General features: G+C 36.7%; 1 protein-coding gene across 4 annotated transcripts in view; it reads right to left on the reverse strand.

Annotated features, from left to right (window-relative positions):
• The window catches only part of PDE5A (phosphodiesterase 5A), a 57,862-nt gene that overhangs the window by 31,331 nt on the left and 3,271 nt on the right, over positions 1–23,260 (reverse strand). For 2 of the 4 annotated variants that reach the window (XM_075708809.1, XM_075708807.1), the window contains exons 2-5: positions 12,100–12,682; positions 11,121–11,210; positions 1,918–1,989; positions 735–824 (exon numbers count right to left, since the gene is read on the reverse strand). In XM_075708809.1, the coding sequence (XP_075564924.1) occupies positions 735–824; positions 1,918–1,989; positions 11,121–11,210; positions 12,100–12,682 (835 nt within the window). Of the gene's footprint in view, positions 1–734; positions 825–1,917; positions 1,990–11,120; positions 11,211–12,099; positions 12,683–17,112; positions 17,139–21,787; positions 21,940–23,260 lie in introns of those variants that run through there. The other 2 variants (XM_075708811.1, XM_075708810.1) reach the window with 2 other exon arrangements.

Raw genomic sequence — 23,260 nt, forward strand, 5'->3', positions numbered from 1 at the left:
GCTGCTCTGATATGCTCATATTATATTCCTTTTTTCCTCACAAGAAGCATGGAACCAATCTGAAAAGATTATCCAAATTTGTACCAATTTACAAACACTGATAGCCACTTGGAAACTCAGACCTACCAGAAAATTTTTAAAACAACTGCTGCCTACTTGTTTCTCCAAAACCTTTTTATACCGTATGTGGCAGACATATTCACCTGTAAAGGCCATGGCATTAATAATCCATCAGTTATAAAGATGGCTGCAAAATACAGTTACATTAATCAGAAGGAAATTCAGTTTTTCATCTGATCATTACTGAAAATATGGTTACTGACTATTTATAGTTGTAGTAAACTGAAAGAGCAATCTGTATTACCTCTACCCTTCTGTAGGGATAATGCTGTCTGAAATTTCTGGAGTATACACAGCTCTGGTTGTATAATACATACAGTGAGCTACAGGATGACTTCAGACAATATCAAGTGTATTGACATGGAATGAATTTTCTGACATGTAGTTTTACCTTCTTCCCCTAGACGGTCCACTTCTCACAGCCCAAGCTGGAATGTACCCAGCTACTTCTCAGTATAGTTAGTTAGAGCTTTATCAGAGATACACAGCATTCAATTAGAGTAATTAAAAATAGCCAAGGAATAATTACTGTATGAGAAGTATCAAGAGCAGGCACTGATTACTAGCTAACCATCGTAATTTCTGTATTCTTGGGACAAACCTGTTGACCATACCTGATTACGCCTGTTCTCAAGCAAAGATGTCTCATACAATTGAGCATTGTGAAGAACAATTCCACAAAATGCCAAATACGCGGCAAAATCCTGAAGACAAATGAACATCAACACCTCATGAAGATAATGGCTCACAGCATCTTAACTCTATTCAAAGATAAGCTACTACAATTTTCTGTTTTCACTTTGAAGTATTAATTGATATTTTAAACTTATATTTGGCAACCACACTTTCAGGGTTTGGGGTTTTTTTCAGTTATTCATAATTTGTTATTTCCTCAAGGATCTCTTCTCCCTTTTTTAAACTAATGATCTTCACAGTTTATCCTGGTAAAAGAAGGACTGATATAAGAAGCAGCTCAGAGGAATCAACTCATTTTGCAGCAATGCATATTTTATCTAGAAAAACTGAGTGCCTCTCTTATTTGGGGAAATTCAATCTCTTGGAAGGTGGAAATAAAATTCTGCTAACACAGCAAAACCACAATTTTTTTCCCCTTTTGGAATGGGATTAATTCTGATATACTGCAGATACTCAGTATGCATTTTGTTTTAAAGGGGAAGTTTTCAAAGGGAAAGGGTGAATTCTGATTTTTTTATTGCTGAGGATTAAGTTAACTTTTTCAGCCTGAGTGCAGTCTGTTTTTTCCTACATCAATCTGAATGTGAAGTCTGGAAATGTTTGGAAAGGAACTGCAGTGTGAGAATTAGGAATCAAGGTGCTGTCTGCTCTACTGATTATCTCATATATTGTTCATAATTTATCCAAAGCTTTTTCTCATCTTGCAATTGCTATATTGAGAAGTGATATAGTATTTAAAAAAGAATCACTACACAAATTCTAATATTCAGAATATGTTTGTTGGGAATGCCAGGAGAGTTGGAACGAATTAATAAAAATGATGGCTATTAAAAGTTATGAAACTGTTTTACAATGCATTTCAGTAGAGTAAGCCTGTGTTTCAGAGATGTATGCTGATCCAGAAATTAAACTATTTCACATCCACATTTCTCATGGCCTCATAAAGAAATAAATTTGCAGTATTACCAGGAATTTTTACTTTTCCAGAGGTGTTCAATTTTTAATAAATTTAAAATTTCTGATCAGCATGAAAAGTAATAACATATCCATCCCCCACTGCCCTATGAAAGTAAAAGAGACATAAATGTCCAGCTTTTATACCTTTTCATCTTGTTCAGTGAAAGTGCCACCAATTCCGGATTTCTTATTGATTGCTTGAGCCACGCCAACAACCTAGTGTATTCAAAATGGAGTAATTAGACAATTTTTAGGAGTCTGTCATTGGATTCTATTTCTAGACATATTTGTAGAAGATAATAAATGATCATTACAGGTATTCATTTGGTTGACCTTTGGATAACAAAAGGTATTTAAGCCTGTTTTCTCCTAATTTATTCATATTACAGATAGCTGAGCATGAACCTGAAATAGCAAAAAAAGTAAGTGGCATGAGTCCTTACGATGCTCTTATGAGGAGGGGTTGATTTGATCCAACATTGATTCTATAAATTGGAACAATCATCTCCCAGAAAGACAACAACAGTTTATGCTTCTGCAGTCATAAGCCAGACCATGCAACAGCTCTCTAAAGTTCATCTGCTTGTGTGTGTAGAAAATACCCTTCCTGCTAGCTCTGACAAAATTTCCAAAACGTAGCCTCCTTACTGTATCTAGAGTTTGGCTACCGTGATCTTTTTGCATTTTGTACCTCTCTGAATCTGGACGGATTTTCATCTGCTGAAAAAATAGTATACAGAGGTGGTGTTCCTGCCAGACTCAAGTTTGTTACTCAAACTTAGTACGTTTTTAAAGGTAGGCTTTTACTAAGACCACATTAAACCAACACTGAGAAGAGGTATTTTGTTATGCTTCAGCTGGTAGTTAGACTGTCCTTCTTGCCAAGATATGCTGATATCTCACCACTTGTGTAATTATTTTCCCTCTGGAGCAACTCAGAAGGTAGGGAAGAATCCTCGTTTACAGGTAAAGCAGCTAAGCAAAGGGTAAAAAGTCATTCACAGGTCCTGCAGGACATCTGCAATGGACCTAGGAAGCAAACCCATATGCCCTGATCAACACTAACAGCTTTCTGTTAAGTAGTTCTTTCTACTCTTGGCACATTGCTTAAGTCCTAGCTTTCAAATGGACTATGTATTAAGATCACCAGCCAAGAGGCTTAATAAATTAAGGCTGCCCACAGAAGTAAATCAGTGCACAGATAGTAACAAGGAGGGTTTACCTGACCCAGAAAAAAACTACTATGATTTATGACATAAAGACATCAACAGACCGGCTCCATTTACTTCCTGTGTTGGCTTGTCTCCTTTTGGATTTAAGTGGAAGAAAATGGAATCTGTGTAACAATAAACCAAGCCAGATTACACATCCAGTTTTATTCTTATAAAGTTCTATCTAAATTATGTTAAATTTCAGATGATGCTTTTTTAGTGTAGAAATAATCTGTGGTAAAATTTGATTTCAAGTTTCTGGACATAATTCCATGCATTGGGAGATTAAAACATGATTTCTTACAAAATAGAAAACAGTCCCTTTAAGGACAGTCAATTAGAGTCCAAGCTACAGGTGCTTTTGCAACTTTCTACATAGAGGACAGTTAGCCAATGAACATGACTTCTCAATACAGAATGTTGGCTTAGATTTTAAAAAAATGTAAAATGAATGTGAGAGAACAACCCAACTGTTTAAGCATGATGCTTTTGTTACTGCCAGTCTTTGTGGAGTTCAATTCTGTACGCTGGTGAGAGCCTCTCAGGAAACCAATCTGCCCTGCAAACAGCAGAACTCCTTATAAAAATGAAAACGGAATTCAGATCTTTGCTTAGTCCTGATTCCAGTTTCTAATGCAGGCTCTAACTCTGATATTTGGGGAGAAATGAAATTGGGTGGTTGCTTTGGACTCACTCTTACATACTCAACACAGACATCTTCTCCGGGAACTTGGATCTGTTTTTCAGAGCCCAAGGAAAACAAGAGAATTTAAAGAGACCTTCATACAAGTCCGTATGAAGACAAAGTGAGCATTTCTTTAAAAAATTAATTCACTGGGATAGTATTTCTGTAGATTCCCCACTGCAGTTATTCAAGCTGTGTACTGGCAGTGACCATTCTGTCCTGTATACTAGTTTAAACTTCTTCTGCATTCTGCTCTTGTCTTTGTACTTCCACGCTTCTACTCTTCTGAGTCATAAATTAACCACGTAATTTCACAGCACACTAAAACTGGAAGGCTTTCAGAAGGAGAGACAGGTTAATTTCAGTTGAGCTACTTCTGACTTTCACTGTCGATAAGGTGAAAATGACAGGTTTTCTATCTCAAATGTTTTGTGATTCCATCAAAAAAAGGCTATTTATTTTTATTATACTATATGTTACTAATGCACACTCTTGTTCTCTATTAAATCAAATTGTTACTACAATAAATGTTTCTCTCTGATGCATAAACATTTCCTAGATTATAGGATTTCAAGGCCTTAGCCTTTCCCTAATGTAATTCAGTATGCTTCCATTCCTTTTGAGACTCTGCAAATTATTACTAATCTGACTTCAGGCTTAAAAGAATTGTAGAAAGTATAGTTTCCTTGATTTATGAAGTAAAAAAATGTTCTGTTAGTGAGTAATGACAGGTTTCTGTAATTGATATCAAGAGTGGGAGCTATAAAGTGGTGAACCCAATGCTGTTTATCAGGGTGGATGAGAAAGGTACCAAAGTAGGTGACCTTCTGAGGAAGGTGCCAGGTGGAGGGTGGGGACAATTACATCTGAGCCACTACTTGTACTGGTACCCAGAAAGGAAGCCCGCATTTTATGGTATCAAGCTGAATAGCCACTAGCAGCACCTGGAATTAATTTAGGTTAGGACAGAGCTGAAAGAGAGGAGTAGTGCCAGAGCAAAAGGTAGGAGAGGGAGGCTTGAAACTGGGAGGAGCTGGAAGTCACTCACGAAAACCCTACACTTCCTTACAGTTAGACTGTTCATCTGTTTAAACGGCTGGATCTCCTCCTCTGCTAAACTCAGTAAATCTGCTGTGCAATAAACTCAGAGGCTAGAATGTGCTAGCACAGATGAAGCCCACCTAGCCGAGTACAATAACACGAAAGAGTACGTGGTAAGAAGCCATAAAGTATATGCAAAGCTTTTGGTTCTTTTCAGATTTTTTTGGCACACTTACAACAAATGATTGACAAAGCTGCAAAGAACTTCCTTTGTTTGAGATCCAAGTAGTGTAAGACCAGTGCAAGGTGTTAACGATGGTATTTTTTTCATCCTGCTTTTTTGGGATAAACAGTATCAGAAGAAAACTGTGTGGTGTGCATCTTTAAAAAGTTGTACTTAACTGTTAATCATTAAATTTATAATTGCTAAACTGATGGAAGGCATACAGGTTTATTTTTGTAATGGAAAAGAAGACAATTTACTATCTCTCAGCCTAGCCTTCCCAAAATACTGATGTTACAAATAAGGTCATTGTTCCGCAACGTGAATCACTGCCAACTGTGGGCTCAAAAATGTCTGTCTGAAATAAAGCTTAACTGTCAGCTCCATTCCATACAACCCAGTTTTTCCCACAGTCAACCTCTCATTTACTTCAGTGAGGAATATTTCTTATCCAGTGAACGTTCTTACTGTAGCAACAATGTACAACTAGCCTTATATACTTCTATAGCAGATTTTTAATAGTAAGCAAATCCTTTAACCAGTCGATATGCTTTTATGTTAACCTACATGTGTGGAGATTAATGGTTAGGCCTTTTCTCATACCACTGTCTTCTGTGGGTATTTATTGAATTTATTTTATTTTTTTCAGTTTTGATCCAGCATGAGCTAAGACAACTTTAATGAGGTTCAGAGGCTTTTTAAGGCATCCAAAAGGTGAGTACTTTCATCTTGTGTAAACACATCCCTTCCATGAAAGGAAAGTCTGTGGTGCTTAAAAAAGCTATAAGAAAACAGTAAAAGGACCATATTAATATAGCAAAAAGACTATTTAGGCTCACTTTATTAGCACTGCAGGTTTCTGCTACATTAACAAAGGCATGTGTTCCAAGAGAAATGGTCATTTTTAAATCTTTGTTGAGTTCTTTCAATAAAAGGTTTTAACTGAAGAGGGAGGGAGTAATGAGGAGAATAAACCTGCTAAAAATTCACGGTTGTCTTGATGATGATAAACATTTTGTGCAGATGCAAACCTTTCGTTGTTGTTGTTGTTTCAGTGGCATTCTAAGCTTTTAAAGACAACTTTGTAGTATGTGCCATTTTTTTCCTACAAAATAAACAGTTTTAAAAATCAAGCTGATCCAAATTCTGGCCTCATTTATATCAGTACAAATTCCAGTGACCTTCACTAAATTCTGTAGAATGAGGTGTAGAAACAGTAATGAGAAAAACCTCAGATGGATGTTATTTAGCCGTTGGAGTCTTGACTGCAACCAGGTAATTAGGAGAAGGTGTAGGAAACTCAAGAGGATCTGTTCCTATTACTAAAGTAGTTATGTAATTAGGATGAAAGTAAATCACGTGGTGGCATTTTAGGCCATGGAGAACATATGCCTGCATTTTAGAGAATACTAGGCACAGCATGAAACCCAAATCCTCATTTTTAAAACTTACTATAAACAAATCTGAAATAACAGTAGGCCTGATCTGTGATCTCCAGTTGGGAGTTATGTTTGCACCAGCAGAAAAATTGAATCAAAGGTGACTAACTGCTCTGAGCTCAGCTATACATATAGCTGAAAACTTATTCAGATAACAGGTACATTAGAAGTGTGAAATCTTTGTGGCAATAAACAAGACATATGTGAGATAAAGCTAATTCTCTGTAAAGCTTGGAGAATGTCATAAAAAAATGACAGTCCACTCAAACACTTGCTCATGAAAGCACTGTTCCTGTCTAAATAAAGATTTTTTTTTAAGTTACTTAGGCACACTATTGTATATCTTTAATTCTCTAACAGGCAGGCACCAAGTGAACTTTTTTGAAAGTTGAGTCCTGTAGCAATAAAGCAAAGATACATATGTTTGATTCCTTGTCATTCTCCTACTATGCCTACAGAATTATCCTGTATATTTCTTGGTCATGCAAGACAAAACTAGTAGGAAAGAAAGGGGTTAAAAACAGCTATGAAAGGGGATGACTACTAGAAAAGCTTAAGGTAGTACTCTGAACTGAAGAAAACCAAGACTAAGGGAGAGGAAAGCCTGAATTACTACCTGCTTATACTTTGATACCCGTGAGTTTCTGGCCTAATCCCTAAAGTAACCAGTCAGCTGTTGAGTGCTACACACTCTTTCTCATGAGCTTCACCCCCAGTCTGACTAGGTAGGTGGGATTATAGAACAAGCTATATCTAGAGTAGTCATGAAGGCTCACAAGAGCCTTCATCCAGGTTTGCTGTATTGAAAGCACATAAGGGGTGGGCAGAAAGGAACAAGCTGTATGTAAAGGACCTGAGTGGTCCAGCTTTCTTTTAAGTCAGTTGGAAAAATTCCCCTTGGATCAGAAACCAAGTAGTTTGTTATTTTCCATTCAGATCACGTAAGATAGACATACACCATGAAAACAAAAAGTAATTTTGATGATGGAATTGTTCTCTTTCAGTCCCAAAAAGGAGTGGGGGAAACCCTCTGACAATTACTGAGTCAATATCCACACCTGTTTTACCACATCTGAACACAGCTTTCCTAATTGTATTTTTGCTGGCAACATAGGTAATCTTCCAGTGCTGCTACTTGTTCTGTAACCTTTCTTCTTGATCTGTACCAGTTATCCCATTTAATAAAACCTGATCCACATTACAAGGAGAGATTTCTTCTAATTATCAGAGCGCTTTATTTTTACTATTTTCTTGCAATAGCTGACTCCTGCCTCTAAAAGTAGCAGGCTACCTAGAGTATTTCCCAGTAGATGATGACTAGCGATTTCAGTGCTGATGACTGTGCTCTGAATTTTATCTGGATTGTTCCATGCTGCGATTTTTTGTGCATTAAGATTACAGGCCTAACTCTCTGAAAGCTGTTCCAGCTCTACAGGTAGCTAGTTACCTTTTTAGTTGGTTCTTACTTCAGCTGGCTTAAAAATATAATTAATGTAATTTTGCTTCCTAAGAAGATATATTTTTTTATTTACTTTGCTGGTACCTGAAGAAAAATTGCATTAAGCCAAAGAATGGTAACAGGAAGAAGGAAACTCAACTTTTATCTCATTTTCAAGATAGGAACATAGCCACTTGAGAAGACAAACTAAGTGGTTTTAACCTTACTTTGCTCTCCTGGTCTTGTAGCATTTTGATTCAGGCTTATAAAATTATCCTGCAGGGACAGAACTGTATTTACAGACTTTCATTTTTAATCAACAAAACTTTCACATCCTCATCTGTCATTCGTGCCAGCAGTAGTCTGCATGATTTCCAGCAGTCTAGCTACTATAACACACATCTCAGCATAAGCTGAAAATCCACCCAAGAAGCAAATTACTGATCTCCGTAATCCTGCAGCAAGACTGCTACTGGAACTTGAGTTAGTTTGTTTAAAGTTAGCTTGGCTAGATCTACACTATACTGCAGTGACTGTGATGTATTATATCTGAAGTGTTCACTGTGGGAGAAAATAACTTAAGTGGCTAACAGCAACATGACTGGTCACATTTTATACAGTAGAATTCAACAGGATATTTTCAAAGGCTGTTGTAAATGGAGTAGCACCCCTGATTTGTTGGGAAGAGTTTCCCAGTGACAGGAGATGGGGCAAAGTAAACAAACTAAACAATTGGAGTGAGCATTGCCAGAATAAAACATTTCCCTAGCCAATTAGTAGGAAGTTCAATCTCACATACTCAGAGCCTTGGAGATAGGTCTCAGTTAATTCAGCTAAAAGTTCCCATATGAGAAAATCCTACAGCTTTTAGTAGAAATTAAATGGAAATAGAATTTTATGGAAATTATTTTGCACAGCTGAAAGACAACAATGCAGAAATAACAGAAAATTATGTCATTCCTGTAGACATTCTACAGCAGCTGTGATGAGTCCCTGCCTCAGCTTTTATTTTTAAGTGAGACTTTGGTTTCTCACATGCCTCATGGAAATATAGGCAAATGTGAAAAACATCTACTGGAAAAATCTCCATACTTCAGCAGGCCCAGAGGATTTAATAATCAGCATGACATTTTCTTCCTCTCAATTACTAACTTTTTTGTTTAAAAAAAAAATAGTACTAATACTAAACAAACAATCAGAAAACCCCAGTTGCTTCTCTTTCTCAGTGTTTATTTTTAGATGACTTCCAGAATCCTCTTTTGCCTGTGGCTGCTGCCATCCTGGGCTAAGGCAGTATTCACTAGCCAATACTACTACTGGGCCTTTGGGGATTTTTTTTTTTTTAATGGGGAGGAACCAGTATTCTGGTTTTGTTGTTTTGGTTTGGGTTTTTTTAAACAGAAAAAGCAGCAGAGTGCAAATGGCAAACTGAGGACTGATTCACTGACTCCAACATCTGTCCAGAAACATGTCAGCCATGTGTTATAGTAAGAGGGAGAAATATCTTCTGGTAGATACTTTAAAATCAGAAAAAATTAAAAAGTGCTGTCCTTTCCTATAAGAAATCTTGTAGTTTAGCCCCTTCAAACTATTGCATGTGAGTAGAGTGTAGCACTCTCTTCAAACTTCAGGTTGGCTGAACTTTTCAAAATAAACAAATTCCTGCTTCACTTCCACTTGCTGATGCACTTAGGAGTAGAAAGCTAGCTGAAGATACGGCCAATTGCAGGTTTACTCAGCCTGTAAGTCATGGTGTATTGGACCAACAGACTACAGCTCTTATTCCTTCCCCCACCTACCATCACGACCCGGTGAGAAGTAAGCACTTTCATGCTCCCTAGCCAGCAAGATTTTGTAATTAATTTCTGACCCCAATTACATAGAGCATAACATTTTTTCCATTCAACAAACAGAAAATGGGGTGGCTTGGGTGAAATTTAAAGCCTTGCATCAGCCTGACATGGACCACTGGTCCTTGACAGCTCTTCACACAACATCTGCTTTGCTCATCAGCTGGCCCAGGGCCAGCAGCGGCTGCTGCCGGTTAGGGGAAGACTTTTAAGTGGGAGTGGGAGTAGGAGAGGATCAAGTGCTGTCCTTGGAAGAACTGAAAAAAATATTTTAAACCAAAATTAGCAGTAGGTGAAGAAAGGGAGTCCTGGCTGATCATCTGGGTCAGCTAGAGCAAGATTCAACAAACAGGTTAAGTCAAGAGTTTAATCAATTTATTTAATGAAAAAAGGTTCAGTGCAGTAAGAGCCAAGGTGACACATTCCATAAGGGGAGTGAAAGATAGAAGAGGAAGAAAAGAAGGTATGATGTCTTCAAACCAATCTTAGCAGCACTTCTTTTTGGAGTTTGAGTTTTCTGGAAGCAAACTATAAATACTCTGAAAAATAAAGGAATTACAGGAGAGAAAATCTCCATTTTAAAGCTCTGACACACTCTATAGAGAGCCTTACACTTTGTGAGTATTCTAAAAACTGGTGATGTGGCTGAAGGCTACTACATTCAGGATCAAAAAACCCCAAACTTACTTTACTTATTCCCTAAGTAAAACAGTGGATCTCACTTTTTTTCCTTTCATTGGCTTTACTGAATTCACTCTTCAACTACTCAGTGCAAGAAGACATCATTAGCCCATAATAAGAATTCTCCCTACTGCAATAGCATCAGACAGGAGGAGAGAACTTCTGTGAGAAGTAGCATGGATGGGAAATATGTACAAGAGTTCAATGGGCAGATTGACATTGTTTTAAATTAGGACTGATTTAAGTTTTATGACTTGTGGATGACTTTTCTGAATCGACACTGTGTGTTTTTCAATGCCTGATGTTAAGCACTTAACACGTTTCTTAATTTATTAGTTATAAGCTGAGTTAATAGAATGTAAAAACCATCCTTTTAGACAATGATAAAACCCAGTTCGTGTCCTCAGAAGAAAAGAATGTAGATAAGAGCTAAGCTGAAGTACAGTAACTCTGCGTTGCAATCTGAGAGTACACTTAGACTGATAAGTGCGCAGAGAACTTTAATGCTGACAGACGCTTGGTACAGGAACCAGGAGGAGCACTTCTGGAGTTAAATACATACATTCTACTTCTGCATCTGGGATTAAACTGTTCTTGACAATTCCCTTTGGCTTACATTACTGAACTAGATAAGATGAAGTCCAAGCAAACATAAGCAGTCTTTTTAAAAAAGGAGATGGTTTTATACTGTAAGATAATGACTGCCAGCTAATAAAAGTTTAAAGTGTTAGCATAGCTGGAAACAGTATTACATGAAGTGATCCCAATACTGAACTTACCTCTTCCCTGTGATTCTTTATTGGCATACAGAGAATACTCTGAGTCTTATACCCTGTGATCTGGTCAACTTCTGCATTGAATCTTGGATCCTGATACAAGAAAAAAGTACAATTATTTGACTAGTTCCCTAAAGACCAGTTCTTTTTCTTCCCTGTTTTAAAGGTTAAGAAAAGTACCATATTTGACTTAACTGTTACCCTGGGTAGCAAAGGTTCCATTACTAGCTAATAATTATATAAAGTTGTTACTATCAGTGTGTTAAAAAAACAACAAAAAAGCATTTGTGTGGAACAGGAGTGCCTGTGGATAAATACAACTGCCAGAAAGAACAAAAAACCCCCAAACCCTAGGATAAGCCTTTCTTGAGCCTAGACCATCATTATAATAAATGTATACATGGACTAACCATCCCTCGTACAGCTTTTATCATCAAGAAGAAATTACAGAAATATACTGAAAGACATAAGGCCACAGAGGAACAAAATTTAATGAATGTGGTTAGTGTTTGTGCTTTACCAGAGATTGCTTGTTTGAATTCTCCAAAGTATTTTTAGTCATAGGACTTCAGTTTTGCAGACAATTACACTCACAATTTCATTCATTTTGGTGCAGAAGTATATTACGTCCTTATACAAGCAGAAATGTAAACCTTTCAGTGTCCAAAGCTAGAAATGCAAATACTGGTGTGCACATAGCTGGTTAAGATGGGGCTGACATCTGACTGCTAATGTCAAACTTAACATAATTTATTTTGATGTTAGCATTCCTCTAGCATTAGTCATAGCTACATATTTCTGTATATGCCTGTATCTGTAATACATGTACTATAACCAAAAACATGGTGTCAGGTTTGCATCTTGACTGATTTAGGTCAATGTAGCTCCAAATACATATACTACAATGGCAATATTAACAACAGCTGATAATACGGCTTTTTCTTTTTTCAAGAATTGTTCAAGATAAATTTTCTTGGTTTACCTCATACGCATTCTTGATGTTCAGAGGCTGGCCTATAGCTGCTACATGACCCACAATGCCCTTGTTCCACTCCAGGCGAATGCAGTTGTTGGAAGCTTCTTCCAGGGTGGAGCCTTCCGCCACATCAAACAGCCTGCTTACAAGGAACTTCTCATTAGAGCTATCCTCACAGACCAAGAACAGGGAATAGCGATCAGCTGCTATAAGCTCATGGATATGTAGGAAAATTTTATGGCAAAGCGCTGTGACATCTAAATGACTAGAAATATCTTTCACAAGTTCTAACAGTCTTGAGCACTGATCTCCTGCACTGGTCTCAATCCTTGGAGATTGCAGAGGCATCTGTTCCTTCTTTTCAGAGCCGGAGAGGAAGCTCACTGCTCCTACTGAGTCCTTGACAAAAATAGGCCTTAAGGGTCTGTCAAATTCAGAAGCAGAGATTTTCCTTGCTGGCGCCCCAGAGTTGGTGGTCTCAGCGCAGGTCGGCTGGTGACAAGTGCAGGATTCACTCTGGGACTTGGTTCCCTCCTTGCAGACTGGGATGGTGTGAACTCTCTCAGCAAACCATGCATTAACCATTTCTCTGTAAAACAAAAATAAAAATACAGTAAATGATGTAACTTAAAAATCCTCAGGAACAAACGCATATTTGAAGAGTACACTGCAAAAAGGATAACTTTAAACCTTTTCATACAGTGGACAGGAATGCACCTTTAGTGCTCCTCTGTATCAATATTCTTCAATTTTACACAGCACTTAGCCTACATTCAGCAGTAATGTTTTATGCCCCATAAAAAGGAACCTATTTCTGCCTAAAGGAAATACCTGAATACGGCAGAGGAAGACTGCTTATGCTGTGGCTTTCAGAATATAGGAGATCAGAAGTTTACACTGTAATTCTGTACTTGAAAAGTTCTGGTCCTTCCTAAGATTTGGATTTCTGTATAAGATGTATATATATTCATATGAAGACAAAACTTTCTGGTTTAATTTTGTTTTTCTAGACCATTTCTAACTTCTAAAAAGATAATTTTGAACTTTAATTCTGTCAAATCACCTGCAGCCCTCCTGTTTTTGTTGCTTCTACACTGTTTTTAAGTTAACTTTCCCCGCACTCTCAGTTAATGAAAAATGCTGTTTTGACTCAAAGCACAAAAGTTTTGCTTAAAAACTGTCAGAAACAAACATGAATATTTCTAATTCAGTCCCCTTCAAAATAATGAAAAGAGAGATTGTTTTCATGCATCTCTCCTATTTCCTTTACTTGCAGATGAAACTCATTGCCTAACTCAACCCAAAATACGGAATACCCCCAAAATTGTATTTTTGAAGAGTTTACCATTAATTTAAAAAGTCATGTATCTCTAGTATTTAACTGTTTCTCAAATTAACTTAGTGCTAGAATGTCCACCCTAATAATGTCCTCACTAAATACAGCATATCTTGAATTATCCATAAGCACAGATATCATCAATGACATGAGTATACTTTTTCTTATCACTATAATACTATCTTGTCCAAAATCTGTTGGTCGTCTTTTTTTTTTTTAAATACAGGGCTTTTTATTTCATTTACTCAGTGTCAAGGATTCCTCATACCACATGATCTACTCTCAGAAGAAATGTTTTTTTCTGAATTACATAATGTATGGGCCTATGAACAGCAAAAATCCTATTAAAAAGTCTGATCTTTTGGAAACCTTTCATGGTGGTCATGTTTTAAATTTGGGATATTTTTTATTTGCTCAGCAGACCACAGGAATTTCGAGAGTGAAGCTGAATGAAACCATGGAAATTAGTCAGGTTAGTCAGCCGCTGATCGGTTACATGCATCGGTATCTGTTGAATATTAAAAGCACTGTACATAGCCTTTTTTTCCTTACAGAACAGCTTCATCTATTTTGTAGAATGCAATACTGCAAGTGTAATTAACCATTAATTCAAAGCAAAGCAACCAATTAAAATCTAAAGTCCACCAGTATTATTTTTATTAGCAAGCAAGGCATAACAGAAAACTTACTTGTCTTCTATTAGGAAGGTTTGAAAGAGTTTTTCAGATTTTGCAATCACATATCATTTGGAGACCTCAACTGTAGACAAACATGCTATGAAAAATTGAATTGATTTAGGAAATAGCGTGAGTGTAAAGGGAGCATCTGGGCAAAACAAAGGTGTTATGTTACTGTACCCATTCCACTTCAGTGTGAGCTACCTGGTAATTTTTTCCCCTCAAAAGACTACATCTGACTGAGGTAAATATCACTCAATGTAGCACTGTAAAACCAAATTCTTCTCTTATTCACACCAGTGCAACTCCAAATAAATGGATGATAGACTATTCTTTATTTTGGCTTCTATCTGTGCACTTTGGTCCTGACCATGCAAAACCTTACATACATGGCTAATATCATTTATAGCCCCAGTGATCTTCAAGGCTGAATGGTCAGTGTGGTCACATAGGACATCTGTGAATTTTCTGACGATGAGAGTCCAAAACCACTGAATGAAAAGTTGGACACAATTAAGGTGGTGGGAGTTTTGCCCGAGTTCCACAGAGCTAGGATGTCATTCCATGTTTTTACATTTTCCATGAAGCTCCTGGAACAGCACTTGCTGTAGCAACAATATACCTCAATCAACATCTATTATAAATTTCCCAGCAACCTAAAGCTAGTCCAATTACTGGAAACATGGTGCCAGAGAACACAATGAAATTCCATTGTTATTCTGAAAGAGTTTTGGTTCATTGCTTAGCTACTTATTTTTAAAGGAAGTAAGCTCTGCTTTTTAAGTATATTACTGAAAACTACCAATGATCCTTCTTTATTACAGCAGTGATACATATTTTTTTGTGGGGTTACCTCATCCAAATGTTTCTTGCAGGGAAGAAGCATAAAGAACAATTAATAGATTAGAACTTTGACTTTAACAAGATTACTTTACAGTATTTAAGCAGGATAAATATTAAAAGTGGGAGCCATGACCATGTATTACTGAAATGCATAATATAATTTGCATAGGGCAATATCACATTTGCAAAAGCTGTTTCAATGAGAGTCAAAATAAGAAGCTAGCATTTGATAACATTTGGAATTTTCATTTATTAAACTGAATGAGAAAACAGAATAAAAAGTTGTGATGAAAATGACCAAAAGTATCCTTAAGAAAAATAAAAAGCTCTAAAATGCAAAACTTTGTAAGTAAACACAGTACGACCTCTAAAATCGGTGCTGATAACTCTTGTCATCATATGTGTTAAGTTATATGCAGGTTCTCTTTGTTTTACTCTAATTTCCTCAGCAAAAGATACTACCTGGAAATTTTAGCTTTTTCTAAACAAAATTTAGCATCTAGCACTAAGGCTGCAGAAAAGAACCTGAAAATGCGAGCTGGGTGCATTTAAAGCCTCAGACACAAGAAGGTAGAATAATCAACCGTTTTAAAAGAAGTCTTGTGACTTGACCCGGTTTCATGATTGTGTGTGCTGACTTGATTGTTGAACATCGAGGACTGGCATTAATGTAAAATAAGATGTAAAAGTAACTGTAATAACCTAGTATCAGATGGAGAGCATTCTTAAACTCGCAAGTGATTAGGCATAGGAAGCCGTGTACTTTGTCTAGGCATGTTTGGAAATGCACAGGCTTGAACCTGTACTATTGCTGAGTGACAGCAGTTTGTAGAGCAATCTGATTCACTGCTTGTTTACACATGAGGAAAGGAGAATATAAAATGCCATCATTTCACCTAGCTCTGTTTTACTCTGAATTTACATACGTGGATGTGTTGATGTAAGATACAAGGCAGAGGAAGAATCAGGTACCCTTTGTGGACAAAGCAAAAGCTAAAGCAGAAGTTTGGTTTATCAGTTGAAACCTGCCATTTAATTCTGGAGTGTTGTGTAACAACGTCCCCTGGTCTTAATGGTGTAGTAATAGTAACCAGTAAGAACAATGCATTCTGAATTCTAATACCAGTTCTCAAACTGTGGCCATGAGATAATTTAGTTTTTACCTTCTTGCCTTTTTACTATGTAAAATAAGTATTCATTTCTCTATCTTATGGAGGTTATTGAGGGGTGTGGAACATAACTGTAAGATCTTTCACATGAAAGTAATTACTTTTTTTTAATAAGAACTGACTAATTGTTAGGTTTCTGCACTATTTATGAAGCACTTTGACATTGAACAGAACTGTATGTGGAGCTGCATAATTATGAGTAACATATTCCTGTCCCCTTTAACGTCTCTTAGATGATGGTCCAATAACTTGCCAACATAGCGTGCGATTCTCAAAAAACTCTGTAGGTTAACAACAACAACAAATCCTTAACGATACTGTTTAAAGCATGGTTTTCAACTTCAAACCATTTAGGCATTTTTATTTGGGCAACAGGAAAGCCGTTCAAATTCAGCTGGAATAAGAACAGTGTTCACTGACCTTTACTGAATGCCTCTTCTAACAAGGAAACTATTTAGCTCCTTTTACTCACACAGTTATACACATGGGTGGAAGAACTAGCATTTCACATTAACTGACATATTCTAACTCTATTTAAAATCTATCAAAGCCTTGGCATGCATTTGCTTGTTGACACTCAATCCTATTTAACAATGCATGACAAGAAGAGTATGATTACTAACACAACTACTTTATCAGCACAGAATTAGCTCAACAGATATCCAATACCAGAGACATACTGAACCACAAGTGAGGTTACTGGAAGTTAGTAACAAGTGCTATGTATGATTAAGATGTCATTTTGAAAGGCCTACAGGAAGAAACAAACACTTGTGACTGCTCTATTCATATGAATAGTCTTCAGTAAGCATTGGCATTGTCAAGAGCTGATTGTAAGGACAAGACCCTTGCTGTAGAAGTTCAGAAGTTGCAGGAGTGTATTAAACAGGAGCAGATACTGATCCATAGCTATCTACGCAGATAGTTAAAACCAATGCAATGTCTCCATCCCAGCATAGCAATTACTGCATGTTGAGGAGTTACAGGCATCAGCATCCATTCCTCATGAGCTAGCTGCATGCATCCTTTACTGCACTATCATCCTTTACGGCAGTATGAGCCTCCACTCGAGAAAGCTGTAATTTATCCCAGAGTTCATAAACAGGAATAGTTGAATATACAGTAACCATTTTTAGTCACTTCTATCAGCAAAATCCAGTCTTTCCTCTATAAAACACAATTTCAAAGCAGCATGACAACAGTGACTACTGAATTTGGCTAGCGACCTCATCAGCAGGTGACAAAATTGGAGAGGAATTTTGGAAAGATAGGGATGAGAAGGGGATGCAAATACAATGGCAGATAAAACATTTGAAGACAAAAATTGATTGTGTGGTCCTCCCCTCTATAATCACTTGTATACAAGTACACATTATCTGCATTACATGAGAACTCAGGAACTTCAGAGGAATTAAGACTCTTTGGCCCCGATTTGTTAAACAATGTACAGAAAGTAGACCTGTCCCTAAAGCAAGAAGTTTTCAATATGAATAGGCAACAAAAATGGAAAATCACTGGGTGAGAAAACACAGGCAGAAGGAAGCAACATGGCTCGAGCCAGGTCATGCAGAAGGGCCCAAGCAGACCTGAAGAGAACCTCAGGTCTAAGACCTGAAGAGAACCTTGCTTTATTTGTTGTGCCATATGTATCAAACCATGCTGACCTGACACTCATTAATATTCTACTCATACACTGGAAATATTACATAATTTATCACACACATCTTTGCTTCAGTGTGATTATCTTCAAAATACACAGCACACTTCTCAAAAAAACCCCAACAAAACAGTGAAGACATTTAAAGAGTAACAGCCAGATTTACAATTGTCTTGCTCACACATGTAACCATGCTACATATGTAAGACCACACCAGTGTGACCATTCAGCAAGTATGTGGTATCTTTGGACAAAATGTGCAAAAACTGAGCACAAAAGTAATACCGAGATGCAACAATGGTAGTATACTGCATCTTACTTATCTTGCACAAAGAATGCATAATAATTACTGTACCATAAAAGTACTGAGTGATGAGTAGCTTTCAGTGAAACAACTAATAATTCCCCATTTTCTCTGTTGCTCATAAATCTTTCATATATACAATGTGTAACATTTCAGTAGCTGCGTGGACTGTTTTACTCATTTTTCATTCAAACAGCAGTTACTGATAATGCTCTTCAGGAGAGGGATTCAACCCAAACTTGCCTACTAGCGGATGCCAACTTTCAAGTGTCTGAATTCCTGTGGCCTAATCCTGCTAGTGTTGAAATCAACAATATTTCAAGCCAAGCTTCCTAACTATTTTCTCAGTTGCCTTCCTTAAAATAACCACTAGATGTCTTCAAATTTCTTTCCCTCATCTTGACATAATTTAGACATCGAAATCATTTAAAGCATTAGCAACAACTCGAAAACTATTTGGTTTTAACAAATGAGTCTGAAAGTCAAAGTCACTTTGATGTTATACTTGCCTTCCCATTTTCTTTCCAGTACTTCCTATTTCACCATCATTTTCTAAGTGTTTTTGTCTCCTTTCTGGCATGGAAAGATTTAAACAAACTGTAGAAGGCCTCATTAGATGGAAACAGTAAATTGATTGTAAAAGACATGTTTTCAAACTAACTAAAAAAGTAAATTGACAAAGACAATAGTTGTCTTTCCTTAAACCCTTCCCAATTATAGTTGCTAAAGATACTATTTCTAACAGCGGTAGGCAAACAGTTTTTGAAGATGAAGTATGACTTAAAGTCGGTGCCAATTTTTTGGCACAGCTCAGTCAAATATATAAGCATACCTTTAGCTTTGAACATGTTAAGTGGCCCGACTGACTTCTGTTTGAATACAGATATAAATTAAACACTCTAGTTCTTGATTCAAACCATGCTTATGAAAGAGTGAAACAACTACTTTTTAGAACTATGAAATAATGTAAATCTTGTCTGAATGCTCAGATTATTTTTCTAAAATAGGAGGCAGAGGTTGCTTTATTATTTGAAGCAAAAGTATTTGAGATGGAGGACTAACACTAACAGACTATTCATGGCTATTTTCAAGTTTTCTTTAGCAACCAAACTGCAAACTTAACTTTTCACAAGAAAGCTTTCCTCCATAGAAGGGACTTTCTATTTACACTATAAAGAAAGACAGAATAAATCCTCAAGGACTGAAGGTCAGATTCTAAAACATGACTTTTATTTCTCCTCCAAATGTTTACCTCTTGTTCCAAGCTCAAAAACATTAAATTAATTACTATGTACCTAATGATTTTGTTGTGGAAAGCAACAGGACAATGCCAGCAACTTTGGTGAAAGACAGATTAAAAGTTAAGTTCACACCTGCCTGGAGACCTCACCTAAGTCTCAGGCACCACTCCAGTTCCACTTAAATTCCTAAAATAGGGGCTAAGTAGGACGTAAGTGGTGCGGAGGCTTTGGGATGGTTCTCTGTGCTGGGGTGAGTTCACCATAATGCACAAATAAATGGGAAAATATATATCTTTTACTAAGCAAATATATTTTGTGGCTATATTTTCAGTGCCAGACCTAATGTGAAATTACAGCCATTGAGTTATTCACAAGGGCCATTTGAGTAGGGCTTCTTTTCTGGCACTTCATAAATAGCTCCTTTTGTATTTAATGCCTTTTTTTCCCTTTTCTTTTCTTCAAGTAAATCATATAAATGAGAAAGCATTCCATGTAAATTTATGTGTGTTTCTTTGCCAGTAAGGAAGAGAAAGACTTGTATTCTGTGGTTGTATTAATTATATTTATTCATGACAAAAGCAAAATGCTTCCTCTTTAATGGTGAAAATGAAAATAGGTGGTAGCATATTAGTTCAAGTCAAGAACGTATTGTCTAAAATTGCTTTGTTTGTAATTCTTGATCTAAGTCATATATTCCCACATAATTCAGCTTTAATCTAGCATTCAAATAAGCATGAACATAGGCTATGATGTCCTTTATTTGATCTGGAGACACCATAGGTGAGGTATCATGAATTTTATCCTTGTGCAGAGAGCTAGCACAATGTCTACACATTATGGAAGTCTCACTTCAGCTTCAAAATTAGACTATTTGGTATTTTTATTTTATATATGTAATCTTTGTCCTAATCCTGTACAAAGACATGAATTTCCTCCTCACATGATGATTCTTCAACAGGTGCCCAACACAAAACTTCCATGAACTTCTACAATTTAGAAATAAAAGAAAGGCGTCTAACTTTCTTGCCTCCCACAGAGGCAACGTATGCCTCAGCCCCACTTTTCTTCCCAGTTGCCAGAAAGCTGACCCTGTTTTCTGAAGTCTTCCTAGTAAGAGCAAAAAATTGGAAATGAGATTTGACATGTCTATTGGCATTATCAAAAGTACTGTAATATGATAATAGTTACCCTGAAACAAAGAAGGCAAAAAGATGTTAATTGCTAAAGTAGTTGACCCCATTGTATTTTCTACCTGTCCTCTATGGTTTACCAGTTGGATTTTAATTAATGTATTGTGCACGCCCATTTGTTTCTTTATTACCTAGGGCAAATAGTACATAGTAAAAGCACCTTCTCCTTCTAGCTGCTCAGTACTATCTGCTGACTAGTTTATCTTCGCACCAAAGATTCTGTGTAGGAGTTCAGATTATAGCTTTTGGGGAATTAGAGATGTAAATTGCTAGTAAGGGATTTCTTACCATTTCCCAAATGACAGTTTCTTCAGTCTACATAATTGCTGTTTTAGACATTGTTTCCAAAATACTCCGGCACACACCTAGCTTTATTTCCAAGAATAAATGCCAAAAATACTTAATCACATTTACAACTTCATGAATGTGGGTAACATTCCTTACCTTCCTGAGTGCTTTTTGAATCAGGAGTTTAAAATATTTTGGGATGATCTTAATACTTTGCAGTTATCAAGAAAGGCATAAGGATATGGATATGTTATTTATAAGTGGGACAATTACAGAAATCATTAGACCAACAAGAAAACTTTCCAAGATTTCATAAAATCGATTTTTTTTTTTCTGTCCTTCATTCTCAGAAAAGCTCTGTAAACATCTAATAAAACCAAGTAAGTGGGAGAAAATATTCTGATCCCTGCATTAACACAACTACTTCCTGTGGTTTTCAAGCTATGGTCCAAAGAATCAGTGGGTCTGCAGTCCTGTTGTAAATGCTTCACATAGGATAACTTAGAAAAGCAAGTCCCCTTTCAGCATATTCAAACAATTTGCATAGGATTCTGTGCCTCCACTGGAAAACTGTTAGGGCTCTTTCAGTCAGAGAAGTTTAAAACTCACTGCCTACCTACCAAGGTCATGTTAGGGATGAGTATGGCTCATACCTGTATATTTTTAGGATTTTTTTTTTTTAATGTCAGTAATATCTTTTTAAGAAAAAATACAGGCCAAAGCACATTTCAATGCAGAAAATCTTCAGTAGCTCTATTTTTGAAAATCTGAATTTTCATACACTTGCTCCAAAAATTAATTTCCTTTCAATTAGAAAAAATTGAGCACACATATATTACCAAACAAAACAATGACATAATGCATATGCCATATAATATTTATGAGATTGAACATCAAACATCAAAGACATTTTTTAAAAGCCCTCTAGACACAGAGATTAGGAGGCAAATGTCCTAAGCAATTTAGTACTGCAGGCAGCAGTACATTACAAACTGATTGTCCGCCAGCCATCAAGAAGAAAAAAATAAAACAACCCCACAACTGTACTTGAGTTTTTTCAAAGTAATAAATGTAAATGATATATTCAAGTTGTGCAATCTCTGAATTCCAGCAGTTTCCCAGTAAACGCCACTTCTGGAATCCTCAGTGAAGCGCTATGAAGTACCATGCTGTTAAGGACATTTATTTTTCCAAATACAACCCCACCTTAATTCATTTGTAAATATTTCCCAACCCTGCTAATAAGCCAAGATGTATTTAGAACGAAATAATCTTATTTCCAGTGAAAGGCATACAAGACTTGGGTTAATAATTTGTATCTATCATGCCATACATTTAGGAAACCAGACAAAAACTGCCTGGAACAATGCAGTTGCCTCTAACCGAGAAGAGAATTTTTACTTTGGCTGTTTTGGCAGTCTGCTGCTTCTGATCGCAAAGAGCACTAAGAGAGAATCACTCCCATATTTTTAACACTACGGACAAACAGGAAGTCAGAAATACATAAGTATTCCATAGGGGGTTAAAAGAAGTATGATGTTTGAACATGACAATGCCTGGATTTTATTTTTAAGGGAAAAAACATAGAAAGCTAAAACTTCAGGAAGACAAAAAGTGTAACAAATTCAGCCATAAATGCAGTACAGTTTTGTGACAAAAAAGGCTGCAGATTTTGCCTTTATAACGTCTAGTTAGAACAATTCTATTTGTAGCAGCAGCTACAAAGAGCCTTTAACAACAGTATGAGTAAATACAAGACAGAATCTAAAAGAATCATTTTACTTCAAAACGTTTCTGCTTTCTGGGAAGCCAGAATATGATAGGCGATTCTAAAACTTTGAAAGGGGAAAAATAACAAGAAGAGCTGAAAAAAAAAAGGAATAAAATAAATAGCTTAAATTTATTAGAAGCTAAGCATCTAGAAACTCTTGAACCCGTAAGTGTGCAGCAACAAACTCTCCAGCCAGAAGGTTTGTCAACCAGCACACTGTATCACTGAGTGAACCAAATTCATCTCATCACCGAGCGTGCTGGTGACACATTTCCCCTTTGTTGTCCCGCACTTTGATCATACTGTAACAACGCTTCATGGATAATAGCTATTTATATTATCTCTGTACACCACTTGTCTCCCTGGTACAAAATCAAGTAAAAAACTAACTGATTCGGTAGCTTCCTACTCGCGGGATCACAGTTTATTCACATGCTCGAAGGAGGGAGCAATTTAAAGCTATTCACCTGGATTACGTGCTTGTAGGATTACAACCTTGCACTGTACAGGTGGAAGTCAATCACCGTAGCTGTATCACAGAATATGTCAGTCCACCTAGCCATCAAAGACTGGAGGAAGGCAGTAATGTGGCCTGCCTGTAGATGCTATCAACCTCGAGGCATTGCAGGATCAAAGTACGAGGTGTAAGCCAGTTGTATATACTTATCTTCTACAACACATTTTAGGGGAG

Source organism: Pelecanus crispus, chromosome 4 (genome assembly GCF_030463565.1).
Source record: "Pelecanus crispus isolate bPelCri1 chromosome 4, bPelCri1.pri, whole genome shotgun sequence".
Classification (NCBI taxonomy): domain Eukaryota; kingdom Metazoa; phylum Chordata; class Aves; order Pelecaniformes; family Pelecanidae; genus Pelecanus; species Pelecanus crispus.